The sequence below is a fragment of the Telmatherina bonti genome (assembly GCF_933228915.1).
Source record: "Telmatherina bonti genome assembly, chromosome: 5".
NCBI classification, from domain to species: Eukaryota; Metazoa; Chordata; class Actinopteri; order Atheriniformes; family Telmatherinidae; genus Telmatherina; species Telmatherina bonti.
Window position 1 is genome coordinate 12,126,621 of NC_136623.1, and position 27,831 is coordinate 12,154,451.

A 27,831-nucleotide genomic window follows, 5' to 3' on the forward strand; every position below is an offset into this window, starting at 1 on the left:
TAAATTAGACATTAGATGTGTATTGTGTAAGGAATATGCACCGTAACTTAAATAATAAATGTATGTGTATGACATTCAAATACTCGGGATGCATTTTCCATTTACGCCGTGGTAAGCGAACGCACCATAGCTATCAAGAGTTAGCTTGACGTTGTCGTGAAGTTTCTATTTTTGAGCCTTTTAAAAATTATCAGCCGTATTAATAATGTCTTTTAAAAGGGAAGGAAACGATAAAAGTCAGCTTAATATCTTGAAGGTGGCACTTAATTTTAATATACTCTTTTTATTTCCTAGAATATACCTAATTGTGTTTACAAGTTGTTGCAGTTAGCTTCCGGTTAGCTAGCTAGATAACAGCGAAATGTTATCCTTCTTTGACACTAAAAAAAGCAAACAACAAAAAAACACAACATCCCAGTACTGCTATTCAATTTTTGTTGAATTTTGTTTCAGAAACGGCGTGTAGCAGACCTTTTGTCCCATTTTATTCCAGAAGATGAGGCTGCTCTTTTGAAAAATGGAAGGTGATATTAACTCAAATATACGTACGAAACAAATATTACTTCAAATATTTAACATGAAATGAATAATTTGTGTGTTTTCTAGATACACTTGCCTTGTATGTTCCTACCGGCCTGTGTTTGATACAGTTGAGATGCTGACGGTCCACAGACAAGGGAAAAAGCACCTGGATGGTGAGACTAATGAAAAACACATTCACTTGTTTCTTTAAAATCTTTATTTGTATTATATTGTGCAATTTCAGGCACCATATATGTTTACTTTAAATAATTTAACACTAATAAGTAATGAACTTGTTAATTTATACTCATAAAAATTATTTATATTGAATATAAATTATTATATATATATATATATATATATATATATATATATATATATATATATATATATATATATATGTGTGTGTGTGTATGTATGTATAAATAAATAAATACAATTTATATTTATATAATTTATATTTATACAAAAAAAATACATCAGATTGAACAAGTTCAGTAGTTTATTAAAATTCTAGGCAGTGGACAGTCCATATTTATTGAACCAAGGAAAAAAACCAATATCTACACAACTTTTGTGCTTTATGACACAAATAGATAATTTTTGATGGCTTATGAATACACATGGTGTCATTTTATTACTTACAGTGTCTGTCTTTTTTTTTTTTTTCATTTTTTTCACATATGTATTCATGTACTTATTTTGTTCAGGACTGAAAGCATTCTATGGCAAAAAAGCAAAGCTGAAGAACGAAATCGCAAAAAGACAACATGAAAACTACATCCAGGCTGAAGACAGATGTCAGGTTAGTAGTTTAACCGTGTTTTATGTTTGGAATCAGATTTTATCAGATTTCTAAGGATGCAAGGTACCAAAAAGGGATGAAAAAAAAAAAAGTTTAAAAAAAGTAATGTAATTTGCAAATGTTGTATTAAAATGAATTACTTATAATAGTTCATACTGCATAATAATACTCACTCCTGTTGCTTAGTGAATTTTGCCACTTATAAAAGCCTGATTCTGTTATCCAGATTGTTTTAGGGCAAAATTTATGTGTGCACACTCTGTAAATATGATATCTGAATGTTGGGAAACACAGAGTATCACTCATAATGGATTAGACAGAGGGGGAATGAATCATCCCTGGGAAACAGAATGTGCTGAACAAAGTGTCTGTCCTTGACTGACATTTTTAATCCATGTCACTGTCTGGTGAACCGCATTATGTGGCGCCTCTCTGAATACCATTTGACCCTGACAAATTACATCCTGCCAAGCAATGTTTAAGCTGTTTTCCATTGCAGAAAAACAGAAATGATGCATGTAGAAAAGCATAAGGACATTTGAGAGAAGTGCACATAAAATATCTTGTGATTTCAGGAATCCTCCAGTTCAGCTCCTTTATTAGCACAAACACGGAAGCTTACCCATCATGCTTTACTGAAGACGGTACCATATAATAGCTGTCACAGAAAAACAAGGTGTGATTATTTAATGAAAAATTTTTTATCTTCATCATCTTCCAAAGTAAAGAATTGTTTGAACAGAAAATCTGTCACTCTTTTAAAGTACAAAATGTGAGAAAGCACCAACATGCACCAGCTCACATCCTGCTGGGAACACATCCAACAAACTTTCATCTGCATGTCTGAAAGCTGAAGTTTCAGACATGTGTTCTACTAGCAGTTCCACCCAATGTCATACAGGTACGGCCTGTTACTGAAAAACTTCTGTTCTTAAATGTTAGATCATTAAAGACCCAGGGGTAGCTATACTTTGTCAGTTTGATCTGTTGTCTGTTGTTATAGAAGAGTCATGTTCATCAAAAAACATGACGGAGACTACAGTCACACAAGCGTCAGAACCCATAAGTCAAAGGAGGAGGGAGCTGGAGCACTACCTCAAACTGAAAAGGTTTGAAACACTTGTGTAAAGTTTGATTTGTTTCCTAACTATAAGATTTAAATTAATTGTTTCTTGTTAATTTCTTAATTTATTTCTTAGTGATGGATGGTTGCAAGACCGGGACGGCCAGTGGGTTAAAGACGAGAATGTGGAGTTTGATTCAGATGAGGAGGAACCTGCTTCACTCCCCCCTCTCCAACATACAAGCGACTGAGAAGAATAAAAAATGTGAATAATCAGATAAACTTGTACCACAGTGGTACGCTTTAAAGCAACCATGCTGCTAGAAATAGCTAGAAGTCCATGCGTGAAGACTTTGCACAACAAGCAAAACATTGTCAGTAAAACAGGGAATTGGGAATTTCGGGTACGATGTAGTCACAAGACTTTATTGTTAGCACTTGATGCAACAATTAGTTCCCTTTCCACCAGAGGCATCAGACAACCAGCTCAGCTCTCTACTCTGCTAAACATCATTCTGATTTTAAATTGATGTCAAGCTTCACAAAGTAGTTAAGTCTAACATGAAGTTGCACACAGAACACCATAAAGAAGCTGGTAAATATTTGTATTAAATCGTCCTATATAGACTGTCAAATTTTGCTTAAGATTTTGCTTTGTTATTTTTCTGTTTTAAATAAACATTCAAACAAAATCAACTAAGTGGTTATGATTTTTGTTTTTAGAAAAATTAAGCCAAGCAGCCATCTGAAGTTTCTTTTAATCGCCTGGGATGTGTTCAGTCAAGCTACATTATTTAAGTTGGCATTAACCCCACAACCTCACTGTCATACTGCTCATACTGCTCCAAATACAGCTGGCATGTCAATTATTCAGTCAGTCATTAGCCATATTGTTAAACATCTGGGGAATTAATGTGGTCCCCAGATCCCTCAAACTACACGACTGACAACCATTGTGGCAGAAACAAGGACTGGGTTTAAAACCAGCACAAAGTTCGTACAGAGTCTGCTTGCATTTGAAGAAGTGAAAATAACCTCCAAAAGGCTCTAAGTCTGTATATGGTGCTCTTGTTTTGGTGTAAAAAATTTAGCGAATAATTTCTATTTTAAATTAAAGTAATCCCCCAGCATGTTCTCTTAACAGAACGTACTGCATCAATAGTTTGCTTTTATTCAGAAGTTGCTCTTTATTTAAATAATCATTTTTTCTTTTTCACAGAATTTAAAGATTAAGTATGTTTCATTTCAATGTTTCTTATCACTTATTAAATGATTATCAACCTTTTTTATTCATCTTTCATTTGAGATACTGGACATATCTATAAGCTTTCCTTTAAACTGGTGTCATGGTGTGGAGTTAAAGTAACAGATTTTTGGTGCAAAGTGTTGGTTCAGAGTTCTTTTCTGCAAAAATGGGACAATGGGAGAGAGCAGAAGGACTTGGAAGAGATTGGCAACCTGTGACACCATGGTGATGTGCAGTAAATATTTCATATCTAAAAAATCTTTAATATGTTTCACTTCCATAAAATCCCTTTAGTTCAGATTCAGTACCAGTGATATTTATTTTGCATCTTTCCCTCCAACAGCACAAGTGACAGTCCAGAGGTCAGTTATGATCCGAGAAGGTAGTCGCATTTTATCGCTAATGATCAGAAGCAAAAGGAAACCATGGTAACAAAAACCAACCTTTTAATCATTTCTACAAACCAAATGTCAGTAACGTTATTACAGCTTAAAAGGCTTGAACCACGAGACAACAAAATGTCCCGTGGCTGTATTATCAGGTAGGAAACGGAAGAAATGAGGAGTTAAAGAAACCTAAGCATGACTGTCAGAATCCTCAGAGGTTAGCAGCTGTTTCTGCTCATAAATCCATGAGTGCGCAACACTCTTAAAGTTTGTTCTTATATTTGGAACGAGGTAATTCAAGCTCAGTGGGCTAAGTTATGTTTTGCGTCAGGGTTGGAGGGAAGAGAGTTGGGGTGTAAAAATAAATCAGGTGCTTGGGGGAAGTCAGTGGATCAGGAGCGGCTTTAACGGATTAAAGTGCCGCGATTCTTCACATGAAGGGTTCATCCTTAAAATGTCCTATTGAGAAGCAATCACATAATGTTCACTATGAAAAATGGAGGCTGTATCCCATAATAAATCCTGTTTCACATCACTGGTTTTACTTCAGATTAAGACATGATTAAAAGTTTGTTTGACTTGCATAAAATTAAATCGGTCATAAAGATGTAAAAGCAATAAAACCACACTCTTGCCAAACAATTAGAATATTTAAATACATATTTTTATTGAAAGTATTTACAGTTTTTTCCTTCCCCACATATAATTTAGCACCACAATTAATAAGTTGTGAATGAAAAGCATTATTTTCGTGATGATATTGATGATGAACAACCTAAAAAGCACAAAAAAAAGATTATGCTTTGTTGCCTTTACATGTCTTTATGATGAGTTCAGGAGTCTACACAAAGCTTGCTGCAGTAACTGAAATGAAATGGATGAGCGTGGATGTTACATTCAGGTTCCTCCATGTAAAAAGATCCAGATTATTTTGGGAGGATTTGTTCAGCGCTGGGGCACCACATAGAGAGAGAGCTGGCACGGGGCTGTCGTTTGCCGTCTCTGCACACTGAGGGGCTGAAAGAGTTGCAGATGCTGCTGGTTGTCGTTTTCATCTTAATCTTTGCTGGCGAACTGTATGAAAGAAATAAAATTGTGACATTTCTGGCTTGAATGGCAGTCACGTCTTCCATATTTGGGGTGAGAAGAAGTTATTTCCAGACTACAATGATTGGCTGAACTTTCTGAAGTGAAATGTAAATATTTTTTACTCATGTCGTTGTTTCGTGTGATGGCCATGGCAGCTCTGGCGCGGGGACCCTGCTGGGTGAAGTGGTAGCCAAACTTGAGGATGCTTGAGTTGTTCTCCAACATGGAGGCGATCTCCATCTCCACCGTGTCTCCCAGCTTCTGCCTCTGTACCAGAAAACAAAAGAATGAACCTCTTACTTATCAATGGCTGCAGCTCAAAATGCAGGGTTGTAAATATTAATCCCAATTCCAGCTGTGACAAGTTTATCACATAAACGCACCTGGTTGTCGATCTTAAGTTCCATCAATGTGGCGTTGTTAGCCATGGCTTTGATGATGGCCATCATGCCGTCTGAAGTGATGAAGTTGGACTCGATATTAAGACTCTGCAAGCTGGTGTTTTCCTGTAGCATCTCAGCACAAGCCTGGTTGATATGCAGACAAATGACAAGGCATACAGGGCGTAATTACATTTTCTCTCGACATTATCTTTGTCTTTAAAGTTGAGTAGAGATCTTGTGAATATCATGTGACACTGTAAGACATTTCTGGAGCTTTCTAGAATCTTTCCATGCTAGTTAAAGCTTTCATTTGATGCATTTCTTTTCAATGTCACAGGCATACGATGAGGCAGAAATATACATTAAAAAAAAAATCACTATTTCCACTTCAGTCTGCAACATTAAGGATTCAGACCAAGCGGCAACCTCCAGCGGTTAAAAGTCAAGCCTATGCGGAAGTGCATAAAACTGCAGTTCTCCCTTCATCCACTAGAGGCTGCAAAACAGAGCAAATCCCCATAGACTCCCATGTTAAAAAAGGCCAACTTCACAGCAGAAATAAACATGTTTACAGCCTGGTTCAAAAATCCATTTTAGGTTTATTAGGTCAGGTTTACCTTCATGACAACTGTGGGGGGAATGAATTTTTTTCTAACTTGCCCGTTTAAAAGTAATTTAATCTCGAAGTTTGGCATATTTAGGGGCGTGTCCTTTTGATTGACAGGTACCAATCTCCGGCTGGAAGTCAGAAGAAAGTAGAACAACCGCGGTTTTTAGCCGGTTAACAATGTGACTTAGCTTTAGCCTGCTACCTCCATTAGCTGGTTAGCTCCCGTTATCTCGGTTAGCTCTTAGCTACAGAAAGCTCGGAGTTTGCTCAATGTCAATCATCCACCATGACGCTTAGAGCTCTCCTCTCAGCTCCACCTCTTTGCCCATATTTGTATTTTAAGGGCAAGATGACACACATGACGCTAACAAGATGGCATCACCCATAGGTTCAGCTTTTCAGAAACCTATGGGTGATGTCACAGAGGCTCCGTCCATCTCTTTATATACAGTCTATGATTCAGACACACAGAAACCCATTCATTATCCTAATTACTTCCAATTAAGGGTCGCAGGGAAGATGGAGCCTTTCTCAGCAATCTACGTGCAAAAGAAAGGGTATGCCGCTTGCCAGTCCATCGCAGGGACACACAGAGACAAACAAACACTCATGGTCACACTCACTCCTAGGGGCAATTTAGAGTAAACAATTAACCTAACATGCATGTCTTTGGACGGTGAGAGGTAGGCAGAGTACCTGGAGAGAACCCACGCATACACAGGGGGAACATGCAAACTCCACACAGAAAGGCCACTGACCAAACCTCGCCCCAGGCGAGGATCGGACCTGCGACCTTCTTGCTGTGAGGCCACAATGCTAACCACTATGCCACTGTGCAGAAACTGATACCATTAAATAAACTATTCTTGATGAGTAGTACGTGAATGGTGGGTCTACTCACATAGGCCACGGGATCGTTGCTCCGGGTTGCAGCGATGCTAAGAAACTCAACGTGAGAGTTTCCCTTCATCGCCTCAAAGATCTCTTTTAGTGTTGGGATGGGAATGTCCTGCAGGTACCATAAAAGCAAACCGCTTTTCTCACAGCTCACAACTTTGTAGGTTTGAGTTTATTCGCTCTTTTTAGCATTTATGTTTTATATCCAGGTTAAAGTAAAACATTCTCATCATGTTTGGACTACTTGCCTTGATGTTGTTGAGGTTAACCTCAATCAGGCTGCTGTCGTTGTTGTGGATTCTCTCCAGGGTTTCCTCCACATTGGTGGGGTTTGGGGGTTCTTCTGGGAAGATCTTGAATGGATCTGGTTTAACAACACCTGTGTGGGGTATGATGAAACAGCTGAGACTGCGAGCGGTGCGATGAAATGTATTTCTGTCACTGTTCTTTCATATCAGTGGCAGGTCATTGCATATTTTCCTAATAAAAAAAATGGGGTCACGCACTGTTAATGCCCTCCGTGTTGGCGATGGTGCCTGTGGTACCCAGAGCATCGTAGTACTGCTTGTTGCTCATCAGCGTGTACATTCCAAGGATAGCTGCAAGTACAGGAAAACAGTGACTTTGAACACATCATGGTGGCCGTTTAGATAAAAATATCTCTGGGAAATTTCAATGAGATCAAATATCGCAGCTTGTGTTCTCGTCCAGTTTGTTTTTGATCCCCCTCCAAGACAAATCCTTGTACACAACTTTGTAGGCAAACAGTATTCCTCTGATTAGGATCCAGATCTGAGTCCAAAGTAGAACGGAGGCCTGACCAGATCGTCCGTAATCTCCTGTGTGTGCATCTCTTCTGTTTGCATGTGTTGACTCAGCTCGGTGAGGTTGTTGCTGCTTAACTCGTTAGCAGAGTAATAAAAACATGCACACAAGTTTCTGCAACATGAAGAGGAACTACAACAACTGCACATTTGTATTGCCTCGAGTGTTTTGTAAAATAGATGTATTTGCAAAACGAGAGAACTCACAGGCTTCATAGACAGCTACAGCAAACTCAATTCAGTTCTGCTTTATTTGTAAAGAGCTGCATCACAACACTGCCTTCTCAAGGCATTGTACAGACACATCAGTTCGGACTAATTCATAACCGAGTTAAGGTAAAACAACAGACTGCATCAAATCTGGACTTTAATCCAATCCCCCACCTGAGCGTGAGTGCATCAAGTCTAAAACCTAAAGATACAAAGTCAGGGTAAAAGAAACTTGTTTAGTTCTGCTGGCTTTTTCTCCGTTTCAGTGTCACACAGTAATGACATGTTTAATCTGATTACATGTATTCTGTTTGGTGCTGGGCAACTGGTAGAAACTGCTTTTTATCATGTCTTCTTTCTAGAAGCACAACAAGTAATGTTGGTTTTTATCATAAAATATCTTGATGTTGTTATTTTCACAGTGTAGTATCATCCAAGAAAGATTATTACACTTCATATCTATAAATATTCTAATTTTTTCTGATCAGCAGTTTTGCCTTTGAGTGTTTTTCTCATGTGAGCGACTATTAGAAAGCGACAAGGCTGTGGAGAAACCTTTTTTGTCTTAAATTAGTTAGATTGCATGAGAGAAATTTATTTTTAATCTTACTTCAAGAGAAACATCCAAACTAATTCCTGGACATGATATATAAATGAATCAGTGCCGCCATATTTACTTGCTACTCAGTAAATAAATCCTCTAATAGTAAAAACAAAACAAACAAAAAATACATTGAAACAGATGGACCATAACAGGCTAAATGTATTTTTAAAAGAAAACACATTTTTATGCAGACAGTGACTGAAAGTTTCACTTTGTGACGATATGTCATATTTCATGTTAAGATTAAGTATAAATATACAAAGAACGGCTGTCGTTAACATGTTTTGTTTTCCTTCCAAAGTAATTAATATCATATTTCCTCATGAAATAATATGAGGATGAAGATCAGACACTGAAAATAACAAGTACACTTGCAAGAATCTCAAAACAACCTTAAATTTAGTCTTATTTCCAAGTAATTCATCTACAGGGGAAGCCCATCTGCTATCTTTTACCCTGTGTAACTTCATCTTTTGTAGACTGACAGTATAAAATAAAGGACTATGTCTTAGAATTTTATTGTGATTATTTATTATTCAGCCTTATTGATTTTGTCATGTACACACACACACACACACACACGCATGCATTGTTTGTAAAATAATAGTAAGTGTTGCTAGGCAACTAAGATGCAAAATGACTGGTGAACTTTGGCCCATGTTACATCTTATTTACCAAACAACACCTATTGTTATTCTTTGAACGGTGTGTGACAGAATAGGAGAATGCTAGGCGTTAGTGAGTGTTTTGTGCGGTGTGTCTGGCTTTTATAATGTAAATGGTTACATAAATGCGACCTATTTACCATCCTTTCATTAGGAGTAATGGAGGTCAAAGTTACCTCATGATGGCATGACTTTTTATTTTCTCTTTTATGCCAGCATTTCACGAACTTAGACACATTTCAGCCACTGAGAAAGAGGCATTTATTTCAAGCTCAAAATGAACTCTTGATGTCTAAATAAAATATCATATTTAGTGGACTCAATTGGGCGTGTGGTTTTCTTCCTACGAATTGCCCACTTCTTTTCTTCTGAAAGGAAACAAAGCTCTACTTAGAACATTCGCTATCTTTTACCCTGTGTAATTTCACCTGTTGTAGACTGATAGTGTAAATTAAAGGACTATGTATTAAATTGTTATTGTTATTACTATTCACACTTGTTCTGTCCCACAAGCAGTTTTAGTCTGTATTTCTTTCGACAGTAAAAATAAATGTTCCTCATGTCTTTAGTGAAATTGTTCTCTACTGTGTTGTTACTGTGTTTGACCAGTAGGGGGCAGACTTTCGAGCTCTCTGCTTGCTGTTGTCGCCTGCCAGCAGCAAACTGTGTCACAAGCCAAATGCTGTGACAGCAGCCACCTCCCATCCTCCCACCTGCCCACCCACCAGCCTCCTGACCCGGTGAGGGGAACCATGAGGAAGGAGAGGCCAGGGGGACAGCTGCCTGCAAAGGGAGCGGGGGGTTTGGGTGTTACTGGCCATTAACACCCAAACGTCATCCAGTTTGGCCCTGAGAATAACTGGGGGTAGTTTACAGCAGCAAGGTGGACAGCTGAACTGAAAAGCTCAATTCAACATGTTAATTAATATCTTGGATAAATCCTGAACATCAAAATTCCAGCTCGACTTTGTTGGACACTCGCTGAGCTGGGGTCATCCAGTCGAGTCATCCTCTTTTATTCTGCTTGCCAGGAAGCTCCAACAAAGACTGAAAGAGGCTAACTGTGGTTTAATCCTCATCTGGACCCGATCCAGGGCTGAAACCCCAGTCGCTGTGTCAGACTGATGGAGCCATACAAACATGTCTTTCCGGATGCCTGCCTGCTTATTTGGCCTGTCAGGAGGAGTGTGGCTGCTTGTTAAGAAGATCACTCACAATTAAAGCCAATGTGTGTTTGTTGATTCAATTTCATCAACTTTTATTGCCATGCAGCTTTTCCTGCTCTTGATGTGTAGAAGCTTCTAAGAAATTTAAGCTCTTTGGTACCAAAAAGTCTTTTTTCATTAAAGAATCCAATGGTTGGATTTCATCTGACGTAGTGTCAATGTCATGAAATACAGATGGGGTCAGAAAATAAATGCAGCCATGCTGAACCCAATTTCCCACTGCAGACTCAGCGTCAAAAATGCTGTATTCAGTTACTGCCCTCTAATCAGGAGAAAGATTAACATTTTTTTGTGTGTATTCCAAAAATAGTGTGTTAGAGAGTTAAATTAAATTGAAAAAAATATATAGAAAAAAGAAAATAGAAGTTGATCAACAATCTCCAGCTGAAAACAGGAGTGGAACTGCACAACGAGTTTGCAGTGACCACTTTCTCATAAGAATGCGCTTCGTATGACATAATATGAACAACGTAAAAATCTACCATGAATTTGGATTTGTAGAGGCAAAATAAATTATGTTCGAGTAGATGCAATGACATAAAAATAACTGTGGTTGTTGCTAGCAGTATTAGCATTATTATCAGTATATGATAATACATTTTTTATATTGTTAATTAAAAACAAGGCAACAGACATATAAAGTTTCTCTGAATCCCAAAGTTGTTGACCCAACCAAAAATAAAATAAAATAATTGTCAGTTAATTGGCTTTTAAAGGCTTTTATTTGGCTCAAAGTACAATTCAAAGCCAGCAGCACGAGATATTCTGTGATGTCACTAACTCCAACATGACCTAAATCCTCCAGATTATATGAAACGCTTTTTTTATTTAAATTGTATAGGTCATATCCTAAATTTACATTTATTTTTTTGCCATATGGCATTTGTCATTTTTATAGACATCCCTGCACATGTACACAGGAGCTCAGCTAAGGTTACCTATGCTAAACTGGTGCAGTTAGCCATCAGCTGCGTTAACTTTTGCCCGAACATAGACATTCATTCATTCATTATCCTAACCGCTTAGTCCAGTGAAGGGTTGCGGGGAAGCTGGAGCCTATCCCAGCAGTCTTCGGGCGAAAGGCGGGGTACACCCTGGACAGCTTGCCAGTCCATCGCAGTGAACATAGACATAATAAAGATATATGTAAATATGTCTATGAGCCTATCTCTCACCAGTCTGTACTGTACATCCTAGTACTGGTTTAGTTATTTCATAACTCTTCCTCCTTGAAACCGAAGAGCAGAAATTATGAGACAACGAGCAAATACACTGATGGATTTTTTGGGTTAAACTAAATACAGTAGTTTTACATGGCACTTTTTCTGAAACAGTGTTTTTCTGGGCTACTTTTTTCAGTTTTTAAAAAAAAAATAGAATATACCCACTTCCTGAGGGTCCACTACACCACTGTTTGAACTGTGAAGGTCATATCCTAGATTTATATTTATTTTTTGGCCATATGGCATTTGTCAATCCATTCCATCCCAAGCGTACTCGCTGTCAACCATCAACCATTGCGCTTTGTTTTGAAGCCAAGCAGAACACTTCCTGCCACCACCACCCCCCCCCATCTGAAATTCAAGTGTCTTCCAGGTCAAGAGGGCGAAACCCAGCAATACATTACTTTCCTAAACTCCTCCCCCAAACAGTTCTCATCCAATCTCTGATTGGCAACAAATGAGAGAGGTCTGGCAGGATTTTGGTTTCTAAACTTTTTTCCATTTTGGTCAGAAAAATATTTTCCATTCATGTGGAAAGTGGGCTCAGAGGTTCTGTAAAACAAAATAACAGTGTTTATTTTCACCTTCACATTTGATAAAGAATCTTTTTTCACATCACACATCTGATTCTAAGCTTTCGGTTTAACAACCTTCGAGAAAAATGGAAAAACTGGTTTTATCTGTGAACACAGGAACTTCCCACTTGTATGTTTTAAACAGATACAGTATCTTTGACCCCACCATCCCCACATCCACTCCACCCTTCCTGTGATAGCTGGGGACCCGGCCTATTTATTTTTGTGTTGCTGAGCATGGGGAATTGGACCCCCAATGCGTGCCTGGCTGTGTCTGGTAGTTTGGGACTCCTCTGCTGTACCAGTGTTGAAGGAAACAATGTAAAGGCAACAGAAGAGACAATGGGTCTGTATGATAGAACTATGTGGGTCAGAGCCTTTGTGATGAAAACACTGAGGTCACAGTACGTATTTTAATTACTATGTAATTGTAGGTTAATTAGCACCTGCTGGTGGGAAACTGCATGAGGACAAACAAATGACATCACAGTAAAACTAGACCTTTGTTTCTTTTCAGAAGAAAAGAAGTGGGCAATTTATAGGAAGAAAACCACACGCCCAATTGAGTCCACTAAATATGATATTTTATTTAGGCATCAGGAGTCCATTTTGAGCTCGTAATACCTAATAAATGCCTCCTAGTCATTGACTTTGTGTCTAAGTTCGTGAAATGCTGGCATAAAAGAGTGAAAATAAAAAGTCATGCCATCATGAGGTAACTTTGACCTCCATTACTCCCAATGAAAGGATGGTAAATAGGTCGCATTTATGTAACCATATACGTTATAAAAGCCAGACACACCGCACAAAACACTCACTAATGCTTAGCATTCCCCCATTATGTCACACACCGTTCAAATAATAACAATAGGTGTTGTTAGGTAAATAAGATGTAAAATGAACTAAAGTTCACCAGTCAGTTTGCATCTTAGTTGCCTAGCAACACTCATTGTTATTTTACAAACAATGCATGTGTGTGTGTGTGTGTGTGTGTGTGCATGACAAAATCAAATTGAATTTCCATTCATTGTGATGAGGTCAGAATCATATTCTCCACAAGCCTGTTCAGTTAGCTTGTTACTCATTAGTCAGTCAGTCCTTTGGGAGAAAGTAGGTCAGAGAAAACGCTTCAGAAAACACTGTCAGGTAGGTTTTGGTGATACTGCGGGATGTAAGCGAAAGTGAGTCGACTCACTGATGTGTCTTGGTCTGGTGAATCCGACCGATTCACCTGCAGCAAAATTCCCATGTTGTGCTATTTGATCCGTTTTTTACAAAATATTTTGCACAAAGAAAGCTGTTTAAATATTCCAGTAACAGACTTTTAAGTTACAATTATAGAACATTCAGTGCTGAAAGGTCTAAATGAGCTCACTGTGGTTCTAGTGATATGTTACAGTCCTTGCTCGCCCAGCATGGTGGACCGACGTGGGTTGGAGGGTCATATATTGTTATTCCTGTTGACATTCGCAGCAAACCTCATAAATCCGGTGGTTGAACACCTTGTCCAAACATGCTGCTGCTATCATTACTGTTAGCAGCTGCTCTGTTCTCACTTCCAGTTTGTTACCAGCTGATGCTCAACCAGGAGCTGGCTATGCTGGTTCTGAGCACATTAGTGACCCTCCCGCCGCCCCAGGGCATCCAAACAGTCACATGATGTGTCGTCATGGTTAAATGAAAATGTCAGCCAAGGTTTCTGCAATAAATTGTACTTTATTGTGTGTATTCTGATGTGTAATGCCCATGTTTTTCAAAGTGCTTTTACTATGTTGCTCATGTCAATGCCAACTCAAATCAAATCAAATCAAATCAAATCAAATCAAAGATACTTTATTCATCCCCGAGGGATGGCAGAGTAGCCTTTTGTAATGGAATATTTTAAACCAAATATTTCCAAAGCCTGACTTTCCCATCTGGTTTTACTGTAACTTTGGCAAAGTATGTGTTTAGTAATTATTGTAACAGTGCAGCAAATAAAGGAAGTATGCATTATTGCAAAGTAAATTAAATTGAAAGTTTAAGAAAAAGCTGTAGTCACTAAGGAGGATTCATCAGGTGACATCAACTTTGGCAAGTCAAGATGTACCTCCATTCATAAGAAATTAGAATATTCAACTCTGAAACACTTTGGTATGAATCCTGCCTATAAGAAATAATATGTAGCTGGGGAGCAGCTCATTGTGCTTTAAATATGAAGCAATGGTCACTTTATCCACTGTCAATGTAGCTGCTTTCCCTCTTGACGGCTGGATATATTAGAAAAACTTGTAAAGTTTTGGTCTGGACTTTGTTCTGTAGATGTTCACACATATACTACACAGCGGATTTTCTGCTGAGGATGCGCTCTAGTAATGTAAAACATGAGGGGGTGTTAGGCTCATTGACTGCCACTTGACTGGAGCTTCCATACAGCCAAACCCATTCATTTGTACATTTGTTAACATTTCAAAAAATTAGATGTCACAGTTTACAACCACTTATTGCAAAGTGTGAGATGGTAGTTTGTCACCAGGATGTTGGTTTTGTAGGGCACATTTCATGGAACATGAAACTGTGACACAATAACAGAAACATGTACAAACTTTAAATACTTAGATAACCTGAACCAAGTATTTTGTAGCATGAAGACCAGAAAATGCGCATTATTTCTAACTATGACCCTAAAAACCAGCCACTTAGAGGCGAGAGCTCAGTAGTAGAAAAGCAAGAGGGAATATTAGAAAAGCATTCTGGTACCAGAAACAAATGGACATACTAAGATCTATACCGAGATCAGGTTAGACAAGGAGGCAGATGTGCTGTAAAAAGTGTGGCATTTTCTTTACAACAAATTGAAAATAAAGGATGGTGCTTGTTAAGTTTTGCACTGTTAGTAGAAAATGTATGTAAGACTCCAAAAACATGAAAGGACGAGCGGAAAACAATCATAGGTCAACAGAAAAGTGATGTACAAAAACTGCTTGAGAATAAGCTGATTGCACACTGAATGGTTCTCTGATCTTCCATGCGTTTTGCAAAAGGTGGAAAATCTCCATAAGAGCTCCAAAGGGTTTTGAACTGAACGGATCTAATAAATGTTTTATTAACCAGTTACTGAGGAGAGTTGTGTTCTCACATAAAACCACTCATCTTTGGAATATTTCAGGACTGCAGTGCATGTATGTTATAGTGGCTGATACATCAGTGCTTGGCTTACCTGCAATGTCACACATCTCTGCATCGGTGGCGTTTTTCAAAGCCTCCTCCAGCTCCGGCTCCAGGATTACCCGCTCATGCTCAGGGATCTCCGCTGGTTTCTTTGGCACAAAAGCTTTCCCTGGAGACAGAAAAAAGAAAATCATGCATCCAGACATACAAACGGAGAAGGAACGTCTGAATAAAGACAAACTGTAGCAAGAAAGAGAGCTTAGAAAGAATATAAGAGGCAGAAAAAGTTTGAGAATGGGATCAGTATATCAAGTTAAACTCAAACTTTTCCATTCTGTTAGGGTGAAAGCTTTTTTATACCACGAGTAAATCAGTGTATTTCACAGATTTATGGGGTTTTCCACCTAAATTGTGCTTCCTTCTGCATTTCTCACTAATCTGAACCATTTTAGATGAAGATCTGATCAATAAAACAATACATTTTACACAGATCATAAATACCACTGTGGCATTATAAGTTTCAGTTTGCTAGATTTATAAAACAAGAGCTAAAGTAAAAAAAATAAAAAAATATTCTCATTCTCACTCAGATTATTTTGGTGTAAACACACTGAGCAGTGTGATATAATGAAATTGGCCTCAAAACTCAGCGAGCTGCAAATACCCCACACAAACATGTGACTAAAATTTGTTACATAGCCCACAAGAAGAACTTTTTTCTTGCTCTCGAGGCAAAAAGAACAAGAAAAATATACTTTTTATTGGGTCCATTTATCATCCACGAGAAGCTTCATCTGCAAAGGGCCGGTTTAGCTACGTTGTCAGAATAACATACCACAAGTTCACATTTATAGGTGTATCTGTTGGGTTCGGCTTTTTTGTCAAAGAGCATACAAATTATTCTTAACCCAAGCTGTTTCTCTAACATTAACTCCAAAAAGACACTAAACTGTCATGCGTTACATGCGCTTAGTCGTTAGTAGACATGTGCATTATGATAGGTATGCCAAACTGATAGAACCATAGACTGTATATAAAAAGATGGATGGAGCCTCTGTGACATCACCCATAGTTTTCTGAAGAGCTGAATTGAAGCTCATGAGCAGGTTCTACCATCTCCATCATGGCAGGGGCATGAGTGTCATCTCGCCTGGAAAATACAAATATGGGCAAAGAGGTGGAGCTAAAAGGGGGGCTGTGAGCATCATGGTGGATGATTGACATTGCGCGATCTCCGAGCTTTCTGTAGCTAAGAGCTAACCGAGCTAGCCCAGAGATAACAGGAGCTAACCAGCTAACAGAGGTAAGTGGACTAAAGCTAAGTCATGTTGTTAACCAGCTAAAAACCGCGGTTGTTCTACGATCTTCTTACTTGAAGCGGGAGATCGGGGACCTGTCAATCAAAAGGACACGCCCCTAAACATGCCGAACTTTGAGATTAAATTACTTTTAAATGGGCAAGTTAGAAAAAAATTCACTCCCCCCACAGTTGTCATGAAGGTAAACCTGACCTATTAAACCTAAAATGGATTTTTGTACCAGACTGTAAACATGTTTATTTCTGCTGTGAAGTTGGCCTTTTTAACATGGGAGTCTATGGGGATTTGCTCTGTTTTGGAGCCCCTAGTGGATCAAGGGGGAACTGCATCCGGAGGCTTCGTCCACTTTTCTTATACGGTCTATTGATAGAATACATGGATCATTGCGGACGGTGATGTTGTTTGATTTGCAATGAATCTTGTTATTTCATATTTAAAGAGAAATTTCGTCCATCTGCAGCAGAGAACGTGATCCACGTGACTGGGTCTGTGTGTTTAGATGCCACGTTTTCATACTTTCTCTCCACCTTGATCAGCTGTTTTATCAAAACAATTCTTTTACATGTGCAAAAATTTGGAAGCGACAACTTTCTGTTCATAAACTTCCGCTTCATGCTTCGTAATATTAACCACGGCCACCTCAAATGTCCGACCAATCACAGAATACTTCTGGGAACCCCATCAGAAGAAGAAGTTCTGCCAGCCCAATGTGTCTAAAACTGTCTTCAACCATGTCCACGACAACAAAATCACCCAGCGAACAAGAAAACAGTTGTCGCTTGCTGTGTGGTCCTGAACTCTTGTGCAGAGATTATAAATGTATATAAAGCTCAGGTTAATTCTGCCTTATGTGTACAACTATGGTGTACATCCTCCATAAACAGTAATTTCAGATCTATCTTCTATAAATCTATCCCCACCTTTCTTTTCCCCAGTGAAGGGCACCAGGTCCTCCCTGTCCTCGTGCTCCAGGGCCGACTTCTCCAGGTGCTGCAGCAGAGCATCACGATCAAATGGACCAGTCGGGGTCTTCTTTGTCTGGTCTCGTTGCCGGAAACCAGCTGGCAGCATGGCATTCTGGGAGCGCACATAGTCAGATTTTGCTGAAGAAGCATGAAGTCTAAAAGAATGGACTGGTATCTCAGGTAGAGTGAGTGAATAGAAAATAGCTGAATCCTCATAGCTTCATGCACATAAATGATTTGATTAAATCTCTTAAGTATTTCTAAATTAAGCCGCATTTTAAAAATTGCTCGTCTAAATCACTGAAATCTGTGTTAATCTGTTAAAAGAAGCAGAAGAAAGTCAATGTCTTTAGGTTTTGAGATCATTTCTGTGTTTGTTGTGTAAATTAAGATGCCACAATATGTACTGGAACAATGAATCTAAAATAAACCCTCATCCCTGATTTCTGAACATGGGGCTGTTATCTGCAAGAACAGTAAAACTTTATTAGAATTTTGTATATTTTTTGTGAGACAGTTCACTAGTTCCCTCGCACAGTTGTAGATCTCAGAGGTTCATAATCCACAGAGAGCATCGTCTTTCCATCTTCAACTAAACCAAAGTGAAAGTAAGATGTAAGAAAGACATAATCCTCTATAAACTCTACAGCTCTCCTACTTTCCAGCAATACTGTTTTGGTTTCTGTCAGGTCATTTGTGAAGATGTAAAAAAACATAAAAGACCTGACGAGTTTTTCCATGGAACCTGAAGCACACTGTGACAAAAACCTGCAGGACTGGAAGTTTTAAGACAAATCAAGCGGTTCTCCGTACCTCAGGATCCATCTCCTGCAGCTCATACTCCAGCTGATCCAGCTCCTCGGCACTGAGGCCCTTGAGGATAGCATCCTCGTCAATGTCCCTCGGGTCTGACATGACTTCGGCTCACATACACACACACTCACTCATACACACTGCTGCACACCCCTGGAGGAGAAGGCACTGTCAAAAAAGAGAAGATAAAGGGAGGAATCTCCATTAGACTTCTAAATGTTGCCCCTTGTGATATGTCAGAAACTTTTGCTCTGAAAAGAACTTTAATCTTCAGCTCTTCAAACTTTTTGGGTAAATGGTAAACATTTTGTGCTTGTTTTATTTGGGAACCTCCTGGATGCCTGTTCGGGGCTTCAGGGGTTCCACATTTTGTTGACCGCTGTCCTTGGCAAACAGTGCCAGGATCTTCACTGAGCTTATCAGCTGCCCTTTCCACAGTATAAAACAATGTGAGGTTGATAATAATAGATGCATTTCCAAAAATAAAACTCCAATACTGCGGTGGGGAGATTCTGTACAAACATACGGATGATTGTATCTTAAATATTCACCTTTAGACATATGAGAGATGATGAACCCTCCACTGATACGCACCGAGACGAGAGATGAGGATGTCGGGAGAAGAGGAGACGGGAAAGATTTTAAAGCGAGAGCAAGCAAGAGAGCAAGGTCTTTGTAACTTTAAACCCTTCGCTCAGCACACAGCAACTAAGAATAGCAGAATGCAAAGAGAGCCGTTCCTTATTTATCATTGACCGACACCCGCTCATACAATCGAGGATCCTCCCAAAACATATCTGATGCAGAACAACTGATGCATTTCTGCAAACACAAAGTTGGATCCAACGTAAGAAAGGGCACCGAGTTCACACTCCATAGAAAGACCCTTAAAGTAGGAAATACCACAGTGATAACACAGATGTATTTCTGGGTTAGAGTATGAGTAATGCAGCTTTCAGGTTTGAGGACTTGTGTTTTCAATTTTTTCCCCAATTTGGACAGAGAAGAAAAAAGAATTTTAGTTCAGGTCACAGACTGGTTTTGTTCAATCAGTCTGCCTCAGAGATTGATTAAAGGGATATTTTACTGCATAGACCATTATTAATGGGTGATTTTATCAGAAAAAGTCAAATGAACCTTTTGTCCAACCTCATTGCACTGTCTCAACCCAAACAATGGAACAAAAAGAAGATTAAATTGCTTGTAATTGAATTTGAGCACAGCTGCTTATGAGCCAAAGACAAACAGAACAAAGATCATAATAACATTTAGCATTTAAACTGACTGACAGTAAGATTTAAGACCATTTAATTGATTATAATATTTATATTTCAGACCTATTTTCACTCATATCTGTTTGCTATAAGCTATGTATTCTACATGATGACGATTATCTTTATGTTTGTCATTTCACTGAAGCAGAAACAGTATCTATAAGCATGTCACATCTGTCCTTGTTGTAATCTGTCGTCATCCCTTGAAAAAACTATCCCTGATCCACCAGCATCGGTGGGGAATACTGATGTACTGGTTTTTTTTTTTTTGTTTTCTTGAGGTTTTGGTCCAGATCAGCACTTTCCTCAAGCTACTCTGCGTTCTCTCCGCTTCATACTGCAGGCTTAGTCTTTTGTTGACATGTAAATGTTCAGCCCAGCATGATGAGAGAGTCTGAGCTCTCTGGAGTCTTTTTTCTCCTCTTTTTGTGTTTAATCTTTCTGTACTTTTCTTTTCTTCTGCCCAGACTAGTGTAAAGTTGCTGCATTTGCTGTTAGTCATTGTGGGATAAGAAGATTAATGAGACGTTTTTTTTTTTGTTCAAACGGATTAGTGATATGGTCAATTATTTTTCCTGTGCAACAAGATTCAGGCCTTTTTTGTTGTGCTGACATTAAACCTAAAAAAATATTTTAAAAATATTTTTATTTGTTGTTAAATCTCAAAGGAAGTCACTTCATGTGCAAATTACAGAGACTTTATGTGTCACTAATATTGAACATGCAGGCAGAATTTACTCTGCAATGTTCGTGTGAGTCTATGATGATTTAAACAGATCAAAATTACAGGGATTGTTTACTTTATTTAAAGTTAACACCAACTTCTTAGTGATGAATTTGTGAAACGTAATTACCAACATTATATGTGTTGTAAAAGTTTCATTTCTTATTTAATAAGACAAATTTGAATAAATATCATAGTTTTTAAAGAACTTTGGCCAGCATGAGTTGCTGGAAATGTGCCATACTAATAAATTTTACCTTGGCAATGTAGAGTGTATGCACATTCTGTGTTGCATTTTACATTTGATTTGCAGAAACTACAACTTAATAAAGGTTAAAAACCAGCAATCCTCTGGAGAGACGCAGCTTGTGTTTGGGTGGTTCTGTGTGTTCATAGTGTCGAATGATCAAGATCCTGTAGAAAGTCAAGGACTTACACAGTACAGCATGAAATCCTGACAAACAACAGCAGAAGGATCAGGTTTCCTTTGACAATGGACTGGAAGCCTGAAAATGAACTTTTCTGGTCAGAAATATTCTAGAGTAACTTTATCCACACAAACACACAAAGAGAAAGAACATCCTGGATATATCCAAATCAAGTGTTCTTTTTTATTTCTTTTTGTACTTTGATCACATAATTTATTAAAGTAGAAACACATCTAAAGTATAAGAAAAAGATTAAAGCTACCTTAACAGCAGTTTTTGTCTGGATGTCAGGTCCTTGCAGTCTTTGTAAATGACATGATTTGCAATGTTTCACTTTAAAATTATTCTCATTTACGTGAAGATTATCTTTATAAATCTTTAACCCATCATTGGAGTTTTACCAGATTACATTTTCAGGCCTCCAAGGAGGATCGTCTAACAGAGAAGCATTGCTTGGAAGAGATATACGATGATCCTCTTTTGATAATTAATCCCACAAAAACAGCATGTTCTTGTGTGCCTGGGCTGCTCTGCAGGTTTCACACCACTGCTGTGTGGCTCTAATGTGTAAAGCCAATGACACAAACTCTGGATCAGGGAGCTGAAGAGGAACAAGGAGGAGATTTAAAGGATGAGGAGAAGCAGCTCAAAGGGGCCAGGTGAGAGACAACACTGTGACTCCCCCCTCCTTTGTTAATAAAGGATCAAAGGTTTCACCAGTCTTCACCACACTCACGCTGACAAGAGTTTTAATCATCATTTCCCAATGACACCATTCCCAAATTATTTGTTCTTCGTGTTGAAATGTTCTTTTGGAGACATGTGAATCCTCCTGTGCCATCGTCTTGTTGATACTTTATGTGAAGAAACACAGTAAAAATACACTTCACTCCCATTATTTATACACTTATTTTACTTTTATAGTATGCAGTCTGTAAAAGTTCTCAAACTCAAGATGAACATAAAAATACTAACCTCATATGTGCTAATCTGATGTAGCTACCACAACTGCAACTATCTCCAAACGTTTGAGAGGGAAAAACTGGAAGATCAAATGTAGGATTACAGTTTTTTTGCAGCTTTTTACTAAAACTGATTATTGTCAAGTTAAATGTTTGGTGGGATGCCCAGATTCAAAAGAAAATGCACAGAAAAAATGTGCTGGAGGGAGTCTAATATAGTAACAATATAATCAGCAACCTACGTAAAAAAAAAAATCCAAACTTGGAGGTGAAACAGATTCTGTAAAAGGCTGACTGTAGGGATGCATCGATCCATTTTATGGGAGTTCTGAGCCGATACCGATGTCTGAAATTTGAATATCTGCCGATGCCAATATTTGCTGATACCAAATCTGTTTATGTGACATTATACTGACTATGATTATTATTTCTGTTATAACTGTGAAAGATTTCATTAGGTTGTAATAAATGACCCATCCTTTCTAAAGTTACCTCAATAATACAAATATAATAACATTACAGATCTAATCATTTCAACAAGTTTTATTTTGATTTGGCACATTTTACCTAAATACAACTATAATGTGTGGTTTTGAAACAAAGATCTAGCTTTTAGTGTCACAAAAACTGTCATATTTTAACATTCAAGGCATTTATTTCTTTTACAATATGTCTGAAGCGTGTCATCAAACACATATGGCTTGACTAGTGTTGTATTGGGTATTGGTTGTTGTATCGGTACTCTTTTATTTATACCAAGTACAAGTACACATGCTTGGTATTGAGCAGATACTGATACTGGCATCGGTGCATCTGTGTGTTAACAGAAGAACAGCAACAGGTAAGGTGAAGGAAAACCCAGAGCAGCTGGTGAGCACCAAACAAGACTAACATAAGATGCAAGCTGACAAGAAGAAATGTCAAAAATTAAACAGAGAAGTAAGCAAAAAAAAAAAACCTAGAAAAGATCCAAATAAAAAGCATTAGACTAAAACCACAAACAGCAAAAGATTTTAGGTAACTGATTACTTAATATTTTCATTTTTCCACTTTTTTAGTTCACATATGCAACCCACAATTTTCCAAACCAGAAAAGATGATGTACTGGTAGACTGAGGGCTTTGAATTCAAACTCTTAAATACATTGATTTATCAATTTATCAATCAGTACCTTTTTACACATTAATATAAGTCAGTTTTAATCAGTTAAAGGGAAAGTTTTCCTAACACAACTAAATCTAAATTAAAAGCCAAACAGAACTTCTGATACTTTTATTTTCCCACATGTGATAAATTTTATTCTGATTAATAAAAAATCTTCATTTCAAAGCAGAAATGTAAAAAAACTGGAATAAAACTGCATCATTTTTATCATTAATTTCTACTTTATCCCAATCTAGACAGCAGCCTTTGACATGAGAAAGGAAACTGACCTGGGGGTGTCTGTCTAATGCGGTTTGCTTGCAGTCAAGCTTCTAAGCCTCTCTTATGATTAAACTACATGGATGGCCACACTCTGACACCTGAGCTACGATTTACAGTTCAGGCAACTACACAAAGTGGCATGTTCATTTTAGAAAGTAAAACAAGCTACTTCATATTCTGTATATTCCGCTTTAACATGGCAAGTTCCAGGGATGGCTTATTTTATTTACTAGAATCAAGTTTTACAGCTTGAAAAGGAAGGAAAATACTTTTAACGGGTGACAGAAAATGCTACTAAATGATGTGTTGTGACACCGAACATGGCGCCTTGTGGGAATCCTTCAAACGCAGTGGAAACTGACAGTGTGTTCATGAATGTTTGCCCGTTCCCAGTAGTCCCTGCAGGCTTTCTACACAACCAAACAAGCAGGGAGTGGAGCAGCACTGTGGCTGACACCTGCCTCTGCCAGCTGGCTGAGCAGCGACCTTTTTCCAGGCAAAATCTCAACCATTTCCTGCACCTGTAGCTGCTTTTTTTAGGGAAACCTTGACCTCGGCTGAGCTTGACTATAACTGTCCGGCAAACGTCTACCAAGGTCTGATTCATGACCGAAGTCTATATTAACTATATTTATTGTCAACGTTTGATGTGATGGCCTCCAAGTCATCAGAGGACAAAAACCTGCACAGTGAGACTGACTAATATGTCAAAGAGGAACATAACACCTCTACATCAACAGCGGTCAATCTTTTTGCAATTTATTGAGATAAATGCCATAAGGGAATCATATAGGCTCACTGGTCATCTTCCCTATTAATCAATCCATCTAAACATGTATTTTTCATCTTCATTTTACTTAATTTTATTTGTTTCTCTGTTTTTTCTTAATGTTTTATGTTTTCTTAAAGTTTTTGTGTTTTGTTGTTTATGATTTTTATCTCGAAAGGCGCTATATAAATGCAGTTGTGCTCATATTTATTCATACCCTTTCATTAAAGAAGGAAAAAAACAGCTGCCTGTATAATAAGCTGAAATTGACTAAAGTAAAAATAAATAAAAATTTTATGAAAATCATCACATTATTTTCTATTTCTGGTTAAATAGAAATTTTTTTTAAAAAAGCAAAGAAATAATATAATTTATTACATATTATGTCACTCATAAACTAATATTTAGTTGAACAATCCTTTAATGTTTCCGCTCCAGTCAGGTGTTTTCTGTTCCTCTCAGTCAGACTTCTGCACCTGTTGACAGGTATTTTGTCCCACTGTTCAACAGAAAAGTGCTCTAATTTCTCCAGAACCAATTTGTTTTTTTTTCTTTCTTCAACTCAATTAAATGAAAAAACAGTGTCTTATATTACTAAATTATATTTTTGCAAAATTTTTTGTCATTGTTCCTTTTTTAAGTCTCCAGTTATTTAAGTGACTGTTGTAAATTCAGCCTTTTCTTTCATGAAAGGGGACGAATACATATGAGCACAACTGTAAACTTACTTATTTAAACTGTCATCATGAAGTAACTCAGACTGCATTATCTGAGTTAAGTTTTCGCTAATGAAAATATAAAGCTAAATCATAGGTTTTAGACATTCTAGAGTCCCAAATGATTGTAAAGCTTGATCTGAGACATGTGGCTCCTCATCTTGAGTTTGTCTCAAGCATTTTGTGCAACTTGAAGACAGATCCATTTGGAAGAACTAAAGATTTAAATTGTAAGTCATCCTGACTGTATTTTGCTCCCTTTGAACACAATTAATTAGTTTATAAAGATGATGTGCTTCATCCTAAAAGAATTGCATCCAGGTTTTCCAAAATATGGAAACATTTTCCACCCTAGTAACCATAGTAAGATCCCAAGCTGGCCCGACGAAAGCGTTCAAGTTGGACCCTCCATATGTTGAACCTCTGAAAGCATGTGCACAACTTCGGTCTCGGCGGTTCAGATATCTAAACATTTCTCGGCTTGTGCTTCAGTCTGATTTAGTAAACGCATGCGGGGTCATTTAAAGAACAAACTCAGCGGAGCTCTTTCTTTTAAGGCAAAAATATCCAAAAGTCTTTGTAAAAACCAAAATTACTCATTTTGGGGATTTGTTCAGTGAAACTGTTAAGAGTCTCCTGTTGCACTTAATGCTCCAGTAACTGTCAGAGGTATTGTGTTGAGTCTAAAAACAATGAGGAGATAGTTTGTTTTATGAGTAACAGATTGTGAAAAGGGTTCAGATTTCATAGTGACAAAGGTTATACACTTATAAATGCTCCGACGCTGCTTCTGTGTCCAGCCAGTTGTCTTTACTGGGGCTTTAATAAACTTTAAAGTCACTTTTCTTTGATTCACTGCACTCTGTGTTCTGGTTGTAGAGCTTTAATTTTCTGTAACAGTAGCGGGGTAAAAGGTTTTACTGAAACAGCCAGCGACGTCCTCTTTCTGCCTCAGACAGATCTGAAGGTTTTTCACCCTCCTAGGGTCATCTTCTCCACATCTTACCACCCATGTGTAACATTCCAAATCAGCCCTCAGCTTAATTTTAGCTTCACAAGTCAGCTACTTTCAGCCGTGTGAATCCTGCCCGGATTGAGTTGCTACTTGAGACCGTGTCAAAGCACCATTTTGAGTCCCCTGAGAACAGCTTGGCTAAATGAAAATGGATCTTTAAAAGTCTTCACATTATAAAAGGAATAACATTTAAACAAAAGGACTTAAACTCAACAGCTTGTTTTAACCAAATAACAGCGTAAACAACAAGGTCACAGAAGACAGAGACGGATATACAGATGTCAGGCTCTAATGGATCTTAACTGGAGGGATGAACAGGCAGGGGACAGACAACCCTCCATCCTGGTTTCCAAAGTCTACAGCTTCCAAAGACAAATCTCCAAATCCTCTGTGACAAATTAACTACACAGTGATGGGCAGCTATTGGAAGGCTTAACCCCTCCACATACCACACTGACTGATTCATGTGGGTGACAGTCTCCCACTAAGTTTTCCACTCTGTGCAAGTTTCTGCTGGGAACAAACTTCTTCAAATTGAACCCAACTCAGCATCAGATCATGGAACTTCTGCACAGGAGCTACAGAGACATTTGGTTTTCCACCCACATCAACCGTTCATTCAACTTAGTCCTATTTCACAAATGCAGAATTTCACAATAACACACTTGCTGAAGGAAATGGTGCCCCCCCCCCCCAAAAAAAAAAAAAAAATCAAGAGAGACAGGAGACACATGGAAGCACCCTCACACCTACCTTCCCAGACGTGCAGTGCTGAAGCCCTTTGGTGGGACAGAGGCTGCAGTTAGACCAAGTAGATTTTTTTTCTCCCCCCACCTGCCTCTCCCCTCTCACTCTCTCTCTTGTGTGTCAAACTTCAGGGCTGCTGTGCTAAAACAGGCATACTAACAGTACTTTGAGAAGTCAGCATTTTATTATTTTGGCTGCGTGACAGAATAAGGGGGGTGAGATTGAGTCATGTAGAGGGGTGGGGGGATGCAGAAAAGTGGGGCATGCCCATCACACTTCAATTAAAACTGAGCTGAATCCAACAGAAGGACATAGCACGACATCTAGTGGTCTGACTCGGGATGCACACCAGAAATGAGATTTTATTAGGCACTTTGCTTGTAGCAGACATAAGAAGTGTTGAATCCTCTCAGCTCCAAGATAATGAGCTTCTCCTTTAACACCTCTAATTCATTGTTATACATATGTAGATAACATGCTTGATATTGAGTGAAGCTATAAAATAAGTTGGAATTTAAACAAAGTCTCTCTTACATGATGACGAGAAGCCAAACAATCCTGAAGGTGTTCTACATGAATTTCAACTTCACCAAGTTGGAAGAAAACTAATATTCATACCAAATCATAATTTACACCATATAAACAAGTCTTATAAGAAAATGTTGGATGTGTAACTTGGTGCTCACTGTGAAACAAACAATTGTGTTATTTTTGTCATTTAGCATTTTTCATTTTATGGTGGAATAATCCAAAAAAAAAATCCATCTCTAATGGAATACTTCCACTTTCAGACTCTTTCTAGAAAAGGCTGTGGGCTCTGTGGTTTGTTTACATACCAAAGAAGAAGAAGCACATGATTAAAGAAAAATCTTCCTACACAGGGAATGATTGACATGTACTTCCCCTGCACTATAAGTAGAAAGTTAAGACAGAAACTTGTATTTCCCTGCTTTGGTTTTGTTTTCATTGTTACTGGTTTTCACATTATGAAGCAATCTACTTCACAAAATGTTGGAATTACTGCCTATAATCTGTAGATGTTTTTCCTTGGTCATAAAAAAAAACAACTTTATTTTCACCAATAGTTGTCAGCAGACAGACACTTCAGCAAACAGAAAAGATTAATACATTCATACCTGCACATGTCATGCTTGAGAATTACATGTATTTCAGAAATGCTGTACCTTTCCATGACA

General features: G+C 38.1%; 2 protein-coding genes across 2 annotated transcripts; one reads left to right on the plus strand and one right to left on the minus strand.

Annotated features, from left to right (window-relative positions):
• Positions 1-114: 114 nt before the first annotated feature.
• On the plus strand, positions 115-4,510 carry scnm1 (sodium channel modifier 1). Its single transcript, XM_079240684.1, has 8 exons — positions 115-256; positions 454-524; positions 607-695; positions 1,233-1,327; positions 1,903-2,003; positions 2,092-2,228; positions 2,331-2,436; positions 2,527-4,510. Exons 1-8 carry the CDS (start codon positions 206-208, stop codon positions 2,639-2,641), a joined length of 765 nt encoding a protein of 254 aa, XP_079096810.1. The 5' UTR covers positions 115-205; the 3' UTR covers positions 2,642-4,510.
• Positions 4,511-4,664: 154 nt separating this feature from the next.
• On the minus strand, positions 4,665-26,772 carry tmod4 (tropomodulin 4 (muscle)). The gene is made up of 10 exons (XM_079240683.1): positions 26,642-26,772; positions 18,576-18,743; positions 17,718-17,874; positions 15,528-15,647; positions 7,508-7,600; positions 7,250-7,380; positions 7,006-7,113; positions 5,495-5,638; positions 5,234-5,378; positions 4,665-5,096 (listed from the first exon to the last, which is right to left on the minus strand). Exons 2-10 carry the CDS (start codon positions 18,675-18,677, stop codon positions 5,074-5,076), a joined length of 1,023 nt encoding a protein of 340 aa, XP_079096809.1. The 5' UTR covers positions 18,678-18,743; positions 26,642-26,772; the 3' UTR covers positions 4,665-5,073.
• Between the last annotated feature and the right edge of the window lie 1,059 nt (positions 26,773-27,831).

What these genes read in the sequence shown, in the direction of transcription:
- tmod4 (XM_079240683.1), bottom strand. Translation starts at nt 18,677, where the DNA reads ATGTCAGACCCGAGGGACATTGACGAGGATGCTATCCTCAAGGGCCTC. An exon ending in TGCAGGAGATGGATCCTGAG is followed by an intron (nt 17,875 to 18,575) that starts GTACGGAGAACC and finishes GTGCGCTCCCAG; the next exon opens with AATGCCATGCTGCCAGCTGG. An exon ending in AACTTAAGATCGACAACCAG is followed by an intron (nt 5,379 to 5,494) that starts GTGCGTTTATGT and finishes TTTCTGGTACAG; the next exon opens with AGGCAGAAGCTGGGAGACAC.
- scnm1 (XM_079240684.1), top strand. Translation starts at nt 206, where the DNA reads ATGTCTTTTAAAAGGGAAGGAAACGATAAAAGTCAGCTTAATATCTTG. An exon ending in GCTCTTTTGAAAAATGGAAG is followed by an intron (nt 525 to 606) that starts GTGATATTAACT and finishes TGTGTTTTCTAG; the next exon opens with ATACACTTGCCTTGTATGTT. An exon ending in AGCTGTCACAGAAAAACAAG is followed by an intron (nt 2,004 to 2,091) that starts GTGTGATTATTT and finishes ACTCTTTTAAAG; the next exon opens with TACAAAATGTGAGAAAGCAC.